At 37.2% G+C, this 20,262-nt stretch overlaps 2 protein-coding genes across 2 annotated transcripts in view; one reads left to right on the plus strand and one right to left on the minus strand.

Moving 5' to 3' along the window:
* Positions 1 to 20,262, plus strand: part of LOC139945011 (26S proteasome non-ATPase regulatory subunit 1-like) — a 61,189-nt gene that overhangs the window by 14,781 nt on the left and 26,146 nt on the right. The gene's annotated exons all lie outside the window — the stretch shown is intronic.
* LOC139945174 (5-hydroxytryptamine receptor 2C-like) lies at positions 15,073 to 18,751 on the minus strand. The gene is made up of 3 exons (XM_071942460.1): positions 18,522 to 18,751; positions 17,270 to 17,606; positions 15,073 to 16,623 (listed from the first exon to the last, which is right to left on the minus strand). The coding sequence occupies exons 1-3, from the start codon at positions 18,522 to 18,524 to the stop codon at positions 15,566 to 15,568; spliced, it is 1,398 nt and encodes a 465-aa protein (XP_071798561.1). The 5' UTR covers positions 18,525 to 18,751; the 3' UTR covers positions 15,073 to 15,565.

Raw genomic sequence — 20,262 nt, forward strand, 5'->3', positions numbered from 1 at the left:
AATAAAAACCTTTTTAAGAGCGCTATTTTGCGTGTCTTCATTTTCCAGCACATTACCTAATACTGTAGCCTCCTCCATGGACAATCTTCAGGGCTTCATACGAATCATGTAAGATGTGTTTAAAACACTTCACAAGGCCGTTCAGTTCACATGTGAGAAATAATGATTTTGTGATTGATTAAGCACAGTCTTTTTTGTATTACCTTAGTCCTAGACAAGTTCCAAAATATTAAGATGGTTTGAAGCTTCTTTTGGGATGGGGAGCGTTGTTGTCATACAAACATGCTGGATTGAACTACTGTACAAGTTGTTCTTAAAGGGTCTATGTACTTTTCTCTAACACGAAACACAATGTCCACAGATTAATACTAAACTTACACTGTTTGAAGATAATGATGGTAGAAAGCTTCCCTTAAAATATTACTTACTGAGGTGCTGTTTTGTTTTGTTTTGAGAAATGAGTAAAACAATGTCACAAAAATAATTGTTGTCTCAGTTTTAGCATGTAAAAACCAAAACATATTAACCAGTTATAGTATGTTAATATGGTGTAGTATCATAACTGAATAATACGTTTTACTTGCTATTTTGTGACTTGTTTTACTCATTTCTCAAAAATTACAGCACCTCAGTAAGTTATATTTTAAGGGAAGCTTTCTACTTTCATTATTTTCAAACCCTGTAAGTTTAGTGTAAATCTGTGGGCATTTTGCAAAAAGTACCTGAATCCTTTAAGCTTTTTGTAGAGCAGCCCTTAGGAAGTTTTAGTAACCCAGTTTTAAACTTGTCATTCTTGTATCTTCTGATACTAATTAGGGTAGAAAACACAACCAGTGTAGTGGCATTGAAATTAAATTCACACATTCAAAAATAACTTAACACCATTTAACAAATTGTTGTAGCAGCCCACCGTGCACATTGAGATGTGTTATTAACCAGCCCATAGGAGTTTTGTCTGGACTTAGTAAGCTTGGCTAGTGTTAAAAGCACTGCAGACATGTTTGGTAATTACTTTGAATAATTGTAAGCAAATTTACTTGGTAATGAGCAATGGAGAGCTGTTGATAGTATAAAACATTGTGAGAAACGGCTCCCTCTGAAGTACAGTGTAACACAGGTTTTTAGAGAGAGGTAATTTCTTACTCAAATATTAAAAGACTTCAGTCTTGAAGCCTTTTTAGGCATCTGAAAGCACACTTCTTTCATTATTCTCTTGCATTTTTGATGATCAATTGAGACCAAATTTGCACAGATTTATGTTTTTTTCCGACACATGTTTGGATACACCAAATGAGAATACTGGTCTTCGACAATTTACGAAAACTGTCCATTGCCTTCAAAGCCATTGGACACTTTCGGTAAAAAGTATTGTCCAAAGGCCCACACTTCGTGTATCACAACTTATATATAAAAGAACAAACCTGTGAAAATTTAGGCTCAATCGGTCATCGGAGTCGGGAGAAAATAACGAGAAAACCCACCCTTGTTTCAGCACGTTTCGTAGTGTCATGACATGTGTTTACTATAAATCCGTAGTTCTCGATGTTGAGAATTGATAATTGTTTTAATGTTTTCTCAAAAAGTAAAGCATTTCATGAAATAATATTTCAAGAGAAGTCTTTTACCACTACCTTCTGTAAACCCTGTAAGTTATTTGTAAATCTGTGAACTTTTTGTTTTGTTTCTGTTCCGAAAGTGTATTTTTAATGGCTTTAAGTGGGAGCCCGGGTCAATGTACTGTTCTCCCTCATGGAATTATTTCTAATGAGATCAAATATAGTACTTTTTCAATTTCTGTCTTCAAGATGACAAAATAATCCTCTTTCAACTGAAGGGAGTGTTTGCTTTGGAAATCATCCTGGCTCAAGTTTCGAGAAATTTAGGTGGTTTTCTTTATACATCTGGAAATTGGTAATTAAGGCTGACAATATAGGAAGGTTTATTTTGAGAAGTTTGAAATGATGCAGCTATTTAACATTTAACTGACAGTATAAATTGCTGACACTAAAGCCTGGAATATTCTTTTATGCATTGGAAGTTTAGACAATGCAGAAAATGCAGGCATGATTACAATGTACATGTATCATCCGACTTGTACAATTCAAAGTGATTTCCAATTTATTTATTTTTTTGCCCTCAGAAGAATCTGAAAGATTAAATAGCCCAAAAATATCTTTGAACTTTTTCAGTGCCCGCTTTGTTTATGTCCGTTTTGAACCAAAACTGCCCAGATTTGTGAGTTGTTTTGAAAATTCTGTATTATTCAATTGAAAAAGACAAGACTGCTGGACTTGTCTGGTCATCAGTTTACTGGCCTGACACTAAAACTACTGCCCTCTTCATCTCGTCTATTTGACAAGCAAATAAACCAAGTTTTGAGATGTGGCCGACCAACCGGGCGTGCCTTGATTAGGCACAGAAGCTCACAAATATCCAATTTGTTCTCGATTTTAATTTGCTCTGTCCAGCCTCACTGTTTGTAGATTTACTCAGATTTGAACTATGCTGCATACGGTCCGTCTTTAATCTCAATAGAGACTGTTAGGGATCAGTACAGGCCTGATTCTTTACGGAGGCAACGGAGGTGATTGCCTCCATACCCCCTGGTCATTGCCTTGGTGCCCTTGAAATGCTCCAGTAGAAATTAACAACTTCCTCATAGGATGCCCTTTACCAAGGAGAAAATGCCTTGGTGCCCTTGCCCTTTCAAAAACGAAGCATAGAAGCCTATCAGTAACTGCATTGACTTTCTTTGACTGTTTTTGACTGTAGAGGGAAATTAATATAAATCTGAATATTTCTATTGACAGTGTCCTGTTTTTTGTTGAACATTTTTGAACATTTTATCTGTCAAACTAAAAATAGACTTTCTTGTAATGTGCTCGTTGTATGCTTTCGTCTTGGCGATTGGGGAACTGCATTTATTTAGGCCTAAAGAACAAAACCTTTTATTTCGTTTTGACTGATGTTCAAAAAAAAGTATTCATAAATACCTCAGACAGTTTCGTTATTCCTATTGGTGGAGAGCGCGTCACGTGCGTGTGTATAAACCTTTGTTTATGACCAGTAAAAAGTGTTGAAACATGGGCATGATTATTTTAAAATAGTGCAATACAGCAGTTAAAAAGTCAAAAAGTCCAGTTTACCAAAACAATCATCACAAATTGACAATAATCTACAGCAAACATCATGCACCAAATGGTTTGTTTGTCTTTTTGTGTGATATTTGTAATTGATATTACAAAAAAGTTAATGAACAAGACTAATTTGCATGTGAAGTTATTATTTTAATTAATTTGAAGGAAAAATAAAATGATTTTTGATGACGTGTTACTTAGCCAATGGCATTTCTCTTATATATACGGTTGATTTACCCTAACGACCCTGCCTCATGCATTTTGAACAAAAAAAAGCACAGACAAGAGAGCTTAAATATAATAAAACCGTATGGAAATCACTGGAAAAACAAAGTCGGAAAAACTCAATTCATCACGTTTTATTAAGGAGAATATATTGATGTGAAATGACTTTCAATTAAAAGATTTGTTGTGAATATTAGATAAGTCGTAAAATCCTCACAGATTTATTTCTATCGGAATGAGATCTGTTGTCCTGGTTATTCAAATGTCAAAAAATTAATATCAATTTACTGGACTCGGATTTGAAATCGTTCGTGCATGATATACTTCAATCTCTATGGTTCTGTAGCATTCTTTACTCTCAGAAAGTAGAATTAGCTGATTGCAATATTACCAACCAAAAGGAAATGCTTTTTTTTAGCCTTTTAGAAATTTTCTACTAAGGCCGAAATGTCAAGCCATTAAACTTTTTTTGTGTATTACTCTGAGCTGAACACTATTTTCTTGATCAGGCTTCTTGCAGATTTTGGAAGTCTAACTGTATGCAGCCGAGGGTGACCATGTAAAAAATTCTTCATTTGAAATAGATTGCATTAAAAAAATTGCATTTTGTCGGGTGTGTACACTAAGCAGCCTAAAAGGACTTGATTGTTTATTTTTATAATTATTCAAGAATGCGCACAGAACAGTCACTTTTGGTTAGCCAATCAGCGTTGATCCGGAGGTTCTTGGTTAACATCCCACTCTAGTCAAATTTTTTCTTCAATAATTCATGTTTTTTTTGGGGGGGGGGAAGTGTCATTAAATATTTTTCAGATTGTGTGTTGCAATTTTGTATTATTCTTCCTGCGTTGACTTAACCACTCCAGATTTTGTTGGCAATACCTCAAAAACGCGGTGAATGTTCTTTCTGTTATTTTTTTAATTTATTGCTCGTTGTAACTTCTTTTGACCATTTATACTGGTTGTGATCAATTGATGCAATACAAAGATAAATTTAAAACATGGGTTACTAAAACTTCCTAGAGGCAAGTAAAACGCACAGTTTAACAGCCTGGTGGGCTGCTAAACATCAATATTAAGAGCAAGGCCTGCAGTTGTATTTAGCTTCATTGTAGGATCTACTTTGTATTCAGTTTTAGCGACCAAAAAGCATCCTTAAGTGCCAAAGGTGGTATTACTTGTCAATTTATCAAATAGAAATGTCAAGAGATTCTTTTATACATCTAGATCTATTGAATTTCTCCTGCCATGCTTTTAGCAGGATCATTTATTCCCTGAAACTAAGGGGGAATTCAGAATATTCGATCTTTAACAATTCTTGTTTCCGGCTGGGTGTGTCAAAAGAAATAACTGAAAAACAAAATGCAGCTTGCGATTAAAATATGTGGTGGAAAAACAACTTTTGAGGGCAAATTCTTATTTGCCATAGAGCTCTTTTTAAGGTAAGGTATACCTTTGGTAATGACTTCAAAAATTAATGACCACATCTAGAAGCACTGAAGCTGTTGATAGTGTATACATTTTGAGAAAATTGTTCCTTTAAAGGAATGCGGTTTCAGAAAAAGGGTTTTTCAAATATCATTTTAATCTGAGAAATTTTCTGCATGAAACGTTTCTCAGATTGTATTCCACTTATGGATTATTCTCCCTGCGTAGACATAACCGCTCCAGATTTTCAGCAACATCACAAAAATGCTACCACCTTTTGCAATGAAATTTTCACAGGTTAGTTTTCTTGTATAAATCGAGATGAATTTATGAATAAAACAATCAAATTGTTCCATAAACCAAAGGTATACTTTGCCTTGAGGTCTATGTATGTGATTTTGACTTCATGTCTGTCGCTCATTGTTAAGGCATGCCTGGGGAACTATCTCTACAATATAATTAGGAAAATCAATTATATTTATGTCATGTGTTCTTGAGAATAACTCGGTTAGAATGTTTCTAGTTCTTGAATGACCTTTCCATTTGACCAAGGGCATTGCTGTATTTAGAAAACTTATTTTGTAAGACATGGTTTGGGGCCATTCAGAATAATCAATGCTTTAAAACCATTTTTATTATGACTTTATGCGTGGGTAGGTTGAAATAAATAATTGAAAATCAAAATTCAGATTGCAACTATTTTTTTATAAAATTCCCTGCAGGGCCCAATTTCATAGAGCTGCTAAGCACAAAAATTTACTAAGCATGAAATTTCTACCTTTGTAAAAACAGGATTACCAACCAAATTTCAATTTGTTGCATATTCCTTGTTACTGATATTCAGCTGTTGTTTGCTCATCCTGAAAATCACGTTGAAATTTGGTTGGTAATCCTGTTTTTATCAAGGAAGAAATTTCATGCTAAGCACATTTTTGTGCTTAGAAGCTCTATGAAATTGGGCCCATGTCTCCTCCAGCTTGTGTGTTATGTCTGTTATTAAGTGTTATGTCTGTGCTGTCCATTGCACATTGTGCTTACAACATTTTGTGATTGTAAAATCTGGAGAGCTCGAGGTGCACTACAATTTCCGATGTTGTTGGTTTTTAACTTTTTAACATTGGGTGAATAAATAATTATAATCTTCTTTCTAATCTTCTACAAGACAGACATTTTGGGGGTGATTTTTAGGTTGGAACCGTACACATTGTGTACTACTGATATTGCTCTTCGTTGCTTTTCACCAAACTCTTCCTAACTTAGGATTAATCTTAGGACTTCGGACGGTTCAGTTCCGTATCCAAATATGTATGACGCATTGAACATGTTGAACCCATGTTAGGACAGATCACCCGTCCTAACTCCAGTTAGGATTAATCCTAGCATTTCATGAAATCAGCCGCAGTGCCTTTAACCATTTTGCATTTGTCTAAAGTCATTGGACACTGGATGACCTTTAAGGATCCTTGAGAGCCCACCTTGAGGACAACATTAGACCACCTTGTAGGCCGGGCTATTAAATATTAACTGTTTTGATTTAGCAAAGGGAAAACTCCGAGATGCGATCATTAACTTGAGTTATGTACCACAGCTAATGGATGTCTTGAAGGATATTAACCAAAAGGGCGATGACTTTAAGTAACAGAATTAACAACTTTGATTGTTTATGAGAAGTAATGTAAAAGACTTAATAACTTTGATTACTTATTTTTATAAGAATAAGGTCGAAGAATTAACAATTTGAATTATTTATAAGAAGTAAAGTTAAAAAAATTACAACTTCAATTACTTATAAGAATTAAAGTCCAAGAATTAATAACAAGTCGTAAGTCAGAAAGATTTTTCCTGCCGACCTGTAGTATTATTTTTCAGAACTTTTTCTACCTTTTTGAGTAATTTCATTTGAAAAATACTGTTGCCACAATGAAATCTTGACTTGATAAAGGAAAGACAACAAAGTTTCTCTCAATTGGCACTGGGATTTGTAAAATAAACATGTAGCTAATTTTACAATTAATGTATGAGTCAATTGCTCTCGTCTCGAGGCCTGCCATGGCACTCTGAAAGCTTTTTCAATTAGAATATCAATTCCTCTACCTTCGCAGGTACCCATTTATACCCCTGGGTGAAGAGGATCAATAAAGCATTCGGGTGGATATCTCCATCAGAAAACAAATTGAGGGCGCTTCAAAGTTCAGACATGATATTCGCCCTACTTTAATCTGATTTCCAATTTTCTTTTTCCCCCAGAAAATAAATCAGGGTAATTGTTATAAAATAGCCTAAAAAACGTATTCCTTGTGTACATGTTAAAGGAACATTACAGAATTGGTTTTGCTAGCAAAAAAGTTGCTGGCAGTCTGAGCACATTATGTAATCAACCATACATAAACTGACAAACCTGTAGAAGTTTGAGATCGATCGGCAATCTGAATCACGAGAGAATAGTGAAAATCCAATTACAAATTTTGCATTGCATCGAGGCCAGAACCAAAATGAATAAAACACTCACTGAGCGATAAACTCCAAACGTGAAATTAGATTATTTATTTCTCATCAAATATGACATTTCAGGACAGAAATATTTCATGGGAAGTTTTCTACTATCATCATCATCATCATCATTAGACCATGTAAGTTTTATGTAAATCTGTGATCTTCACGATTTTTGTTTCTTACCAATTCCTTTAAGCAGGCCTGGACTTACATGCAGGCCACGGAAACCATCCCCTGGTCTTGGCCTCGGTGCCCCTTTAAAAGTTTCCCATTGACTTTCTAAGACTTCTCAATGGAGGTGCCCTTTGCAAAATGGAAATGGCCTTGCCCTTTTAAAGATGAAGTTCCAGTCCTGGTTAAGACCCCTTAACTGTAGCGTCATAAGTCCCAACATCACCCTTCAAATGAAGGCCTATCATTGGCTGAGAGTTGTGCTGTGCTTGTAAGCGCTGACACATAATTTCCATTGTTTGACCTTAGTAATGACAGCTAATCGAAAGGGTCAATAGGCCCTTGCTCTCAATAAAGAAATGTCCAACTGTTTTTCAAGGGCCAAAAATCATATCTGAAAGCTCAAATAAACCATCCACCGTAAGTCAATCCAGAAACAACTTGACGTCATGCGACTTAAAGGAACACGTTGCCTTGGATCGGACGAGTTGGTCAAAACAAAAGCGTTTGTAACCGTTTTGTATATAACGCATATGGTTGGAAAGATGTTTTAAAAGTAGAATACAATGATCCACACAAGTTTGCCTCGAAATTGCGTGGTTTTCCTTCTACTGTGCGAACTAACACGGTCGGCCATTTATGGGAGTCAAAATTTTGACCCCCATAAATGGCCGACGTGTTAGTCGACGAGGTAAAAGGAAAACCACGCAATTTCGAGGCATGTTTGTGTGGATCATTGTATTCTACTTTTACAACATCTTTCTACCCATATGCATTTTATAAAAAACGGTTACAACGCTTTTCAAAGACCAACTCGACCGATCCAAGGCAACGTGTTCCTTTAAAGTGTTTAAGGCCAGTTTCGTTTCGGATTAATTTTTTTCAATCAATTTTATTCATTTCCTTTAATTAATCACTTTAAATGGTTACAGTTTACCACTTTGCAAGAGCGCAAACACTGTTGAAATCCTTGGTTTGGACATGACAAGGTGAATTCGGTGTCATAATTGACTTGTATGATTTGTAGTAGTGTATAATACATGAATTATGAGATGGCAGCAGTCACTTGACTGGACCATGACACAATCTTTATTCCTCCTCGAAACCAATTTAAAATAAAAAAATCCTTTGGGTAATGACCATTAGAGTTATCAATTGGTAAATTATTGAATACAATACACCATTTGTTTTACATTTAACCTCAAGATAAGGTGTAACGATGGAAAATGCCTTTGATTTATCTTAATTTTGAGGTCGAACAAAGACAAACTTATTAGAGCATGTTTGAAACTGTGACCTCTAAATTAACGTGCCGTCACGCTATCAACTGAGCCATCCAGTCAGTATCTTGGCAGTCTCCCTATTTTGTCAATACTTTTGTTCCGGAGGGTGTCATTTCACTTTTCTTATGTAATTTATCTTTAAGTTGTCATGATAACATGTACAAAGTGTACTATTTTTAACAAGTTTGTTTTGTCATTTATTTTGATTCAATCCCATGTCTGGGTAAAAGGTAATGGACACTTTTTGGTAATTACTCAAAATAGTTATGATCATAAAACCGTACTTGGTAACGAGTAATGGGAGAGGTTGATAGTATAAAACATTGTGAGAAACGGCTCCCTCTGATGTGACATAGTTTTCGAGAAAGAACAAATTTTCCATGATTTTGATTTCAAGACCTCAGGTAGATTTTGAGGTCTTGAAATCAAGCATATGAAAGCACACAACTTCTTGTGACAAGGGTGTTTTTTTCTTTCATGGTTATCTCGCAACTTCAACCACCAATTGAGCTCAAATTTTCACAGGTTTGTTGTTCTATGCATGTATGTTGAAACACACCAAGTGAGAAGACTGGTTTTGACAATTACATGTACCAATAGTGTCCAGTGTCTTTGTGTTAACAGGTTTGTATTGTCGTTTATTTCAATTCCAACCCAAGCCTGACTTAAATTATATTCAAGCATGTACACTAAGCACCCCATCCCATCAATCTTTTGAAAGCGTGACATTGAAATATAACATTAAATATTTGCTATCCAGTCATGTTTGCCATCCAATAAGTGTACTATTGTTGCCAAGCAACAACAGGGAGACATTCACTTTCGTCAGAACGTGACCGTGCGATCTTTGAAGAAATTGTTTAAGGTTTGATTATTTTGTTAGATAATTGCTAGGATGGATTCATGGTCTCAGCTCTCAATGATTTGGGCTGACACGGTCAGATCTCCTTGAAATGACACGTTTTAAAGTCGCTCTTGACTCTCTGTCATCTCTCGTCCGAGCTTACGTATTTTAAATAGGTACGGTTGGTCGAGACATCTCATGAATATCTGAACTTGTTCATTAGAATCATAGCAGGGAATCACAAAAATTATTATTTTGAGTTTTCTTGTTGGCTAAATTAGTTTTATTTTGATCTATCAGTTGACTTGTTCTTTAAGATCAGCTGCAATTTTGAAAGTAGCAAAGTATTTGTCGTTGTCTTTGTGACCCTTTTGATGGGGTTTCACCCCTGCCTGTCGAAAACTGACCAATGGTCAGAGACGTGCCCGGTAGCTCCTCAATTTCATCATTCCAGGCGACTTTCTGTCTGCCACGTAAATAACTTCCTTCAACAATGATCTTCTCCAGATAATCTCCTTTCTCCTGCTCTTCTTGAGACATGGCCAATATATAGTAGGTTGGTTAATAATAACAGTTTCTATATGTAGCGCATATCACAGGTAAATCAACAGTTGTACAAAGTAAACACATCTATGTTTTCACCCAGAATTGTTCTGATGTTTCAGCTTGTTAGTGTTAAGGTTGGTTATTTTATGCATGTATATGTTGGGATACACCAAGTTAGAATACTGGTCTTTGGCAATTACCAAAGGTGTCCAGTGCCTTTACATTGCATAACATGTATTTTTCTTGAAAAACAGAGGCAATTACCACCATTCCCTGATTTAAACAGGGCAATACCTCGTTATCAGCCAAACAACAGTCCTGACATTTATTTCTTTGATAATTAGCACCGTTGGGAAAACTTGTTGACGCTGAGTCACTTCAGGCTTGCAATTCTTTCTTAATAGGGCAAGGTAGTTTTTATCATGTATTCTTTTATACTTTGTTGTATTATTTTATTACTTTTTACTGCCAAATTTCAGTATTTATTCAAATTCATTAATCATCAATTTCACACATTTCCCCCTATTCCACGCAAAACAAGGTTTCTTTTTACCAATTAATACATTCGATTTTGTTTTTCGTGCAGACACGACTTCGTTTCTTGTCTCATTTAGATTCATTTCAGTAATTCTATTTCATTTGTAGGCATTCAAAACAACACTCTGACTATTCTTTATTTGAATCCCAACCAAACTCCTCAGATACATTCCCACTACTTGATCCCTTTTCGAACAATTCCGCTGAATTACTCCCAGCAAAATGCTACAAGCCAGCAAGCGGCTCGATCGCTGTATCGACCAAGGCACTACAAATCACTCTGACTGTGTTGGAAGTAGACTGTAACCATTGTTAAACGGTTAACCAGTTAAACATCCCAACCCCACTCCTCTAGTCCCACTACTTGATTCTTGTTTGAACAATTCCTCTGAACTATTCCAAGCATAACGCTACGAGCTAGTGGCTCAATCGCTGTATCCACCAAGGCACCACATGTAATAAGTCACTCTGACTGTAAATAGGGCGACAAGACTGATTGCTTCAATTTTCAAATGAAAATCATTTCAGGAGATGAACGATAGGGGTAAAAGTTTCTTTTCTTATAATGATAGATAGAGGTGCCAAATGTCGTTACTTCCTCGGAAGGTGACATTTTTTTTAATGGAATGTTTAAGGAATGGTTCATTAGTTTCCACAAAAGCCCTTTCAATCAACTTCTGTCGTCTGAAAGAAATACATCATACAGCTAGTCAAAAGGGTTGTCAGGCGTAAGATTATGTTAGCTTTTGTAGCGTGTCGTGGCTGAACGGTGTATTGAGCAGTAGGTCCTGCCTGTGTACTTGGATTGGTACATTTAGTGCACTTAAAAGAACCCAGGACACTTATCATGGAAGAGTAGGGGTTAACCCCAGTGTTTCTGGTTCACATAGCAAACACGCTTATTTAAAAGGTTTCCTCAAACTTGTGGGCTACAGTGATTAAGTTCACTTCCGAGGCATCCTTTAGTTTCAAATACCAGAAATATAACAATAATATTACTCGCAACAAGACACCACTTTAATTTCTTCCTCATTTATTTGTAAACGAATGGTTTAACGAAAGGTTTTTGAAAATTGCTCATCTCAAAAACACCCAGGTACAAGTAACATCACAAATTAACATACAAATTATGTACAAATGCATCAAGTTTTTAGACATAGGATACTCATAATAATACAAAATAATTGGTCTTGTGATTTCTTGGTCATATGAGTATAAATAGATTACAGATCTCTTTATGATTAGATAAGATTTATGAATAGATTTGCGCCCATCAACTCTGATTTACTAGAATCTGTCCCCATTCTAATAAAATCCGTCCCCACTTAGTAACTCAAAACCGTAGGACTCTGATCATGCTTGCATTGCGTTGCCCGGTTCCATGTAAAGCATAATCAGTTTACTCAATGCAGTCCTAGGTCCAACAGAATCAAACTATTCAAACAAAAAGTACAGTATCAAATTTCGTGGAAATTACCGCGGAATTCTGCGCTTACGGAGCACTGTATTATGCGTTTGGCACAGTTATGATTACAGGGCTTGAGTTTGACATTGGTCCACAAACCTGAGGCCATTGGTTTTAGTGTTGGGCCAGTTAAACCTACTTTCTATGGAGTTAGACCGTATTGAAAATGATGTCACCGTTTAAATATCTGCCCTACAACATAACGTCTGTTAGCGTTTGCGTGTGTGTGCGTGCATGTGCCGTAGAAATCAAACCGGGAATGCTGGGTGCGGTGCTGCGTACTTCATTGATGTACGCATTTCAACGCGCATATGGTTTGCCCTACAAGATGGTGACTTTCATTGCAAAAAAAGTGTTATTCAATACGGTCTATAGTTATCACTCATAAAAATAAGTGTGATTTATTATTTCTTGGTGCTTGTTCAAATAGTAACAAATAGTTAAATACAGGAAGTTTTTTTCTCATTTTGACTCCGGTCTTGTAAAAAAACATTCTGGTCCAGTACACATTTTGAGCGACACGTACAAGCTCTTGTTGATTTTTTCGCGAAAAATTTGATCCCCATTTATCTCTGTTTCTTTAAACTTGGAGAGTGTAGTTTCATATCAAGTATACATCCTAATTGTAGTAAAGAATGTATTAAATATCATACAGATGTGTTAAAGCCATTGGACCCTTTCGGTTCAGACAAAAATAAAAAAGTTCACAGATTTACAAATAACTTACAGGGTTTACAGAAGGCAATAGTTAAAGACTTCTCTTGAAATATTATCCCATGAAATGCTTTACTTTTTGAGAAAACAGCAAAACAATATAAATTCTCGTTTACGAGAATTACGGATTTATTTTAAACACAAGTCATGACACGGCGAAACGCGTGGAAACAAGGGTGGGTTTTTCCGTGTTTTCTCCCGACTCCGATAACTGATTGAACCTATACTTTCACAGGTTTGTTATTTGATATAGAAGTTGTGGTACACAAAGTGTGGGCCTTGGACAACACTGTTTACCGAAAGGGTCCGATGGCTTTAACAAAGATTACATCAGACTTAATTGTGTCAAACCAAGACCACATATTACTGTCACCTCAAACTTCCATTAAAGGCACTGGACACTATTGGTAATTACTCTACCAAAATTTAACATGTAGCATACCAACTTACTTGGTAATGAGCAATGGAGAGCTGTTGATAGTATAAAACACTGTGATAAATGGCCCCCTCTGAAGTTACATAGAATTTGAGAAAGAGATCATTTCTCACTCAGATATTAAAAGACGTCAGGCCTGAAGCCTTTTTTTAGGCATCTGAAAGCACACAAATTTGTGTAACAAGTACGTTTTTTTCTTTAATCATCTGGATACACAAAGGGAAAGACTGGTCTTTGACAATTACCAAAGGTGTCCGGTGCCTTTAAGACTTTTACTTTTTTAGAAATGTTGGTTTCAAAGCTCGGATGGCAAGAATGCGAAGGCTAAATATATGGCATTATTAACATACATTGAAGGACCAGATGGAAATATTGCCGTGATTTACAAGAGAATAAATCTAGTTGCACTCCTACTAGAGTCTACTCTGGTATGGTACAAAGAAATTAATATCTCAAGATGCATTTGTCTCTGTCTCGTTGTAGAAATGACCCTTAATCTCAATCTGAAAACCCAAAGTCAGAGGCAGAGTTGGTGTTCGACCTGATGGCAGATGTTTCCCTGCTGATTTGTGGATGTTTTTCCTGATTTAAGGATTTTTTTCTGATTGCGTTTTTTTTCTTCGGGTTTTAGGATTTTGTCCTTATCTGAGGATTTTCCTGAATTTATAATTTTTCCAGCATTAGAAAGGAATTTTTCTGATTGTTGGATTTTTTTCTGATCTGAGGGTTTTTCCTGAGAATTTTTCCAGAAGTAATGATTTTTTTTCAGGCTTGATGATTTTTCCTGGTTTGAAGATTTGTCCTGATTTATGATGTTTCCCTATTTGAGGACTTTCCCTGATCTGAGGATCTTCCAGTTTCAAACAATTTCTGGGTTTGAGGATGTAGACACTGAGGGTTGAGGTATTGTACTCTTCCACTACCACCAGGGCTTAATATTTACACTGGACCCCAGGCTCAAGGCCAGTGATTCCAACATGGGTTCTGTAAACACATGGACAAGGCCAGATGTCTTGTTTTTTGGGTCAAATGTTGACTTGCAATCTGATAAATTTGATTCTATTGATTGTTGAAGAAAACTTTACATGTAATACCCAAAGTACAAATAAGATAAACCTGGAGTACTTGTTCAAATTTAAACATTTGAAATGATAAACTCTAGACTTTTTTTTTCTAATTTCCATTCTGGTCTTGTTGATGAAATTTTGGTCCAACAACCTCATTGAGCAACCTCATTGAGCAACCTCATTGAGCAACCTCATTGAGCAACCTCATTGAGCAACCTCATTGAGCAACCTCATTGAGCAACCTCATTGAGCAACCTCATTGAGCAACCTCATTGAGCAACCTCATTGAGCAACACACATTCACACAAAAATGCGTCCTTGTGGAACATTATTTTGTTCTTTCTTTAATCCTTTGTCGATTAACAGTTACCCATAGACTGTGTACAACAATTTCCTATGGAGTCCTTTTTTCCGTTTTTGTTCTGTACTTGGTCTCCATAATAGGTACTGAAAATGAGCGCATACCCTGAGGTCTGGTAAATTTTCACCCAAATTTAAATCCTGCTTACAAACATCTCCCCTAACCCCAGGCACTGAAGGAGAAGTTTCATTTTGTCTAATCAGTAAATAAATTGCACTCCCATCTGGAATACCCAGGTACAAAATATCGTCAACACAACACTTTTTGTGAAAATAATAAATAAAAACAACTTGTAACAGTTTCTTATAACACACACTTCACATTTTATTTATTACATACTGTAATTTTAATAATTTGCTCTTGATAACATTTTTATGAAATTAGCCTCGTTGCCATGGACAGCACGGCATATTGATACCTCTTGTCAATAACCCCTGGAAGGGAAGTGCTGAAAATCAATGCAGATTTGGCTAACCAAAAGTGATGCACGCTCGATAACACTTTTGAGCGAACATGTCAAAAAGCAAATATTTAGATGCAATCCATTTCAAATGAATCAAGTTTTTACACAGTCACCCTAAACTGAAAACAGTTAGGCATATAACAAGATCAAAGAAGAATGAGAGGGGACTAGTTGCTTCTTGCTTCTTCTTGGGAGAAAGAGTCTGTGACCATCGTGAATGTCAGGTGTGCGTAGAATTAATTAACCACGGATAATTAGAATATCTAATATACAGTATTTGGATATTTCAATGTCACATTTCCAGGGGTTATGATAAAGCGTGGTGAGGTTCTACACCACTGGGAATGAGGTTGAAATGCTACACACACGTCCCTTTGCACATCAAGACACCATTGTTATACACCATTGTTAGTTTGTTTGATCTCAATAATTGTACTTGCTCTCTTGAGTTTCTGATGACGATGCTTCTTCTTAATGCGCCATCGACATGTGATAAGCTTCCAGAAAGTCCTTTGAAATGTCTTATTGAAGATGGTGTAGATGAACGGGTTGACCATACTCGAGGCCCACCCCAACCATTCAAAGATGGAGAAGTAAGTCGGGTCAATATCACACGAGCTACACACGGCGGAAAAGAAGTTGGTTATGAAGAACGGAGTCCATCCGATTAGAAACACCACAAAGACGAGACCGAGGACCTTACTAGCTCGTCGCTCGGTGTTGATCTTTGCCCGATAGCCTTTACCTGACATCCCAGACGTTGACCGTCGCATCTCGAGTCCTGGCCTCTCCAAGTTGCTGGGAGAGCGTAGAATCCTGGGACTGCTGTCAAGAGTCAATGTATCAGCCTTAAGATTCAACATTCTGTTGTTCATCATATTGAGTTGCAACTCTTCATTCGTTATCTTTTCATATATATCAGACGTGCACGAGTCAGTTGCATTGTTGCCATTGGTATCCGTGCATTGTTGGTAACATATCACAGCCTTGGAGAAAATGGACGAGCGATGAGGGCTCGTATCTCCCCGCGACGCATCCGAAGGATTCCTACTCATGTTACTTGAACCGAACGCTCGGGCCTTTTTGTTCAGAATGTACGCTGTTCTCCCGTACGTGACAATCACAATAACTAGCGGGATAAAGAACGCGATGATCGATCCGTAAATCGCGAAGAGCCGATTGGTCATGATGCAAATCTCCACGTTTAAGACCTCAGACGTTGACACAAACCCAAGAACAAAGATGGGGCTGCATAGCGTGATACTGATCAACCAAACAATGATAATCTTTCCCGGCGTTTGGAAGCGTGATCGATGTTGCGTTGTGAAGGGGTTACAGATGGCAAGGTATCGATCCAATGAGATGGTGCAGATGTGCATTATAGATGAGGTGCAACATAAGACGTCTAGAGATACCCAGATGTTACACATCGTTGGTCCCAAAAGCCACACCCCTATGAGGAGAAAGATAAAAGTTAAGTTTACAATTTGATAGCAATCCAGTCAATCTACAGGGTGGTATATTTTGTGTTATAATCCCTTAAAAGGATTCTGCCTTTTGATTGGTTTGTTTGTTTGGTTGTTTGTTTTGGTGTTTTGTTTTCCTTCGCTAGATGATCTTCCTAATAATAATAATAATAATAATAATAATATGAAACATTTATATAGCGCTCTACGGAGAACAGAGCGCTTTACATGAGACTATGACAACAAAACAAAAGAAAAACAAACAAACTAGGATGGGTGGGAAAAAGAAATGTCTTGAGGAGGCTGTTTAAGGGAACTCGGCAAACTCCCACAAGGGCATATAAATGCCAAGCTGGCATCAGCTAATCTCTCTCGTACAAACATTGGTTTAACGTCTATGATTATGAATGAATTGCACAAATCAAGAACGACAACATTGCACGACAACACTTATTCTAGTCATTTTGATATCAGCTGTTAGCTTGGTAGGATTCAAACCTACAACCTTAAGATTGTAAGTCCAGCAGTCTAACCACTGGACCACAGTGGAGAAGCGAGTCACATGATCAGCATCCAGTAACACGAGGGGGGGGGGAGGAGGATATATTGTTAAAGTACTTATTTGTTACTCACCAAGTAAATACTTGACTAGACCTATCGGCATCACCAACAGTGCCACCATGAGGTCAGCAATGGCCATGGAGAACAGGAAGTAGTTTGTCGCGCTGTGGAGCGCCCTCTCTGTCATAATAGCGAGACATACCAAGAGGTTTCCGACAACAGAAACAAAGATCACCAATAACAGGAACAGGAACATCCAGTTTTGGTTCGGGATTTGGATGTCCGCTATCATTACACCCTCAGTAGTTGTGGCTGCTGTGTCATAGGGTAGCGAAGCATTGCTGACTGATGGGTTCGAACTAAATGGCTCTAAGCTGGTCATGGTGGAGTTAACAACCTCGAGTGACCCCTGTTAGAAAGAGAACAAAATATTTTGTTAACTTATTTTTTATATTTTTATGTCTAGTTGTGAAGGCAAGGATTCTTAGAAAAGTGAACTTAATCACTATAATTGTCCTAATGGATTGAATACAAGGAAGACAGTTTCAGTTGACGTGGGAGGAAAACCCCAGAGAATTATTTCAGGGAAAACCCACGCAGTCAGGTAGGGACTGAAAACCCCACATAGTGCCCCCGGCGGGATTCGAACCAGAGTCTCAGATGTTGAAGGCAAGGCAAGATACCACTACGCGTCAACCTGACCACCCTCATCATTTAAACAAGCCAATCAAAAGTTGTCTATCAGAGTCTGTCATTGACCAATTAGATGTGTTGTAGCATGGAGTTAGTAAAGCTTCTTGGTAAATAATCCCATGATGCCATTAAAATGTGCTGAACCTTTCTTGGAGTCAACTAGCTGAATTTGTGAATACCAAGTGAATTAAATGTTTTGATATAAAGGCAGATGGAAACTATTGGTAATTACTCAAAATTATTATTAGCATAAAACCTTACTTGGTGACGAGTAATGGGGAGAGGTTGATGGTATAACACATTGTGAGAAACGGCTCCCTCTGAAGTGACATAGTTTTCGAGAAAGGCCTGTACTTGCCCACAAATTTGATTTCGAGACCTCAGATTTAGAATTTGAGGTCTCGAAATTAACCATCTAAAAGCACACAACTTTGTGTGACAAGAGTGTTTTTTCTTTCATTATTATCTCGCAACTTCGACGAGCAATTTTCACAGGTTTGTTATTTTATGCATATGTTGAGATACACCAAGTGAGAAGACTGGTCTTTGACAATTACCAATAGTGTACAGTGTCTTTAACAAACAGTTCAAAGTTGGGGATTTTTATTTATTTAAAATCTGAATTGCTGACCATAGCTGCAAACTGCAGTTCTTAGACCACAGTCTCAGTATCCTTGGAAGAAAGGTCCATTTAGTCCATTAGAGTTTTCCAGTCCAAAGTCCATTTGACTGTTCAAAGTGAAGAAAATAAAAACAGAGCTGCTGACCGCTGCTCACACACTGCCGTTCTCGGATCACAGTCCAAATAATCTTTCCCGTGAAGAAGGGGTCGTTTATTCCATTAGATATTTCCAGGTTTTATACGTCTCCAAAGTCACAGATCCTAAGATAAAAACAAACACTGCTCTTGACAGAGCAGGTGAAGTGATATTGAGAAATTGACTTATTTCCCAAAACAAATGTCTTTCTTGTTGACCTACGCCTCTAGAATTGCCCTTAGATGTTTGATGAAGAAATCTCCTTTGAAAGACGCTCCAAATTTATATAGTAAAGTGACAAGTTTCCTGGTCGTATATACTCTATAGGAGATCATGGTTCCCATCGGGATATAAGTATATTATATACCCCACTTAGGATAGCTTAGTTATCAGTGAGCTGTACCGAAGATCTTGATATCAATGCAGGTCTTAAATTCTGCCAGACAGAAATCTACGTCTTTCACAACCAGCCATCCACGACCAGCCCAAGATACATATATTTATGACCATTCCAGGGTAAACATATGCGGGTAGTTTGTTCCTTCTGAAGTGTTTGCCCTGTACATCAGAGTACCTCGCTGTACATATAAATCTGTCCACATTGACACTCTCATGTCATGGTCATCCACATCTGTAGCTAAATAACATGATCACTGAAGCTTGAAATTTTTTTTAGAGTTTAAGATAAATCTGTAAACATTTACACATTTCCAGACTGTCTCCTCTTGTTGAACTGTACTTGATGTCAATAGCTATAGAACTGGTCACACAGGCATGGAACCCCTTCTATAGTCGAACATAAATCTGTCCACATTTACACTCTGATGCTCTCCACATCAGTAGCTTAAAAAAAATGGTGAAACATGGAACACGTAACTATAATTGGACATAAATTCGTCCACATTTAGACTCTCGGTCTGTTGCTCTTGCTGCTCTGTACATTTATGTCTATAGCTTAAATACTGCATCATGGAATCCCCTCTAGTCTCGGTCATATATCTCAACCATTTGACCTCTGATCGTCTTCTCTCTCCCTTCCCTTTCTCTCCCCTTCTGGTCCATGTGTCTGTCTCTGAAAAACCAGGTACACGTACCAACCCTTTCAGTAGTACATGTAGCTGTGTCAATTTGAGGTTCGGATTAGCATTCCCCCAGCCCTTCACTCAAGGCTACTCCCATAAAAGTCAGCTTGTCAACTATCAACCTCCGATCTCCCCACTCAGCTTACCCCCCTTGTTTGTCCTTGGATTTTACCTGCTTATTATCCCCCTATTAGCTTCCAGTCAGGACTTATAATTGAGTTGGACAGGGTTTATCTTCCAATTGGTTGTGAATCAGTTACGCAATTTTTAGAGTAAAGAATCCTAGGATCCACTTAATATCTGATTAAAATCATACCTTATCATATTATGATCATAACAACAAATAAGATACAATACGGTTATCAGGGTGGTTATCAACAACCTTTTCAGATTTGTCAAATCATCAATGCACCTTTGTTTACAAGAGCAACCTTGTCCTTCATCCATTCTGTACATTCTAGGGTCTTTCTGGCAGGTAAGTTGCTGCACTGGGCTCAATCTAATAATCATAAAGCTGCTTATATGCAGGAAA

Source organism: Asterias amurensis, chromosome 12 (assembly GCF_032118995.1).
Source record: "Asterias amurensis chromosome 12, ASM3211899v1".
NCBI classification, from domain to species: domain Eukaryota; kingdom Metazoa; phylum Echinodermata; class Asteroidea; order Forcipulatida; family Asteriidae; genus Asterias; species Asterias amurensis.

Coding starts and splice junctions, on each gene's coding strand:
- LOC139945174 (XM_071942460.1), bottom strand. Junction 16,624..17,269: donor TCTAGTCAAGTATTTACTTG/GTGAGTAACAAA, acceptor TTCTCCTCATAG/GGGTGTGGCTTTTGGGACCA.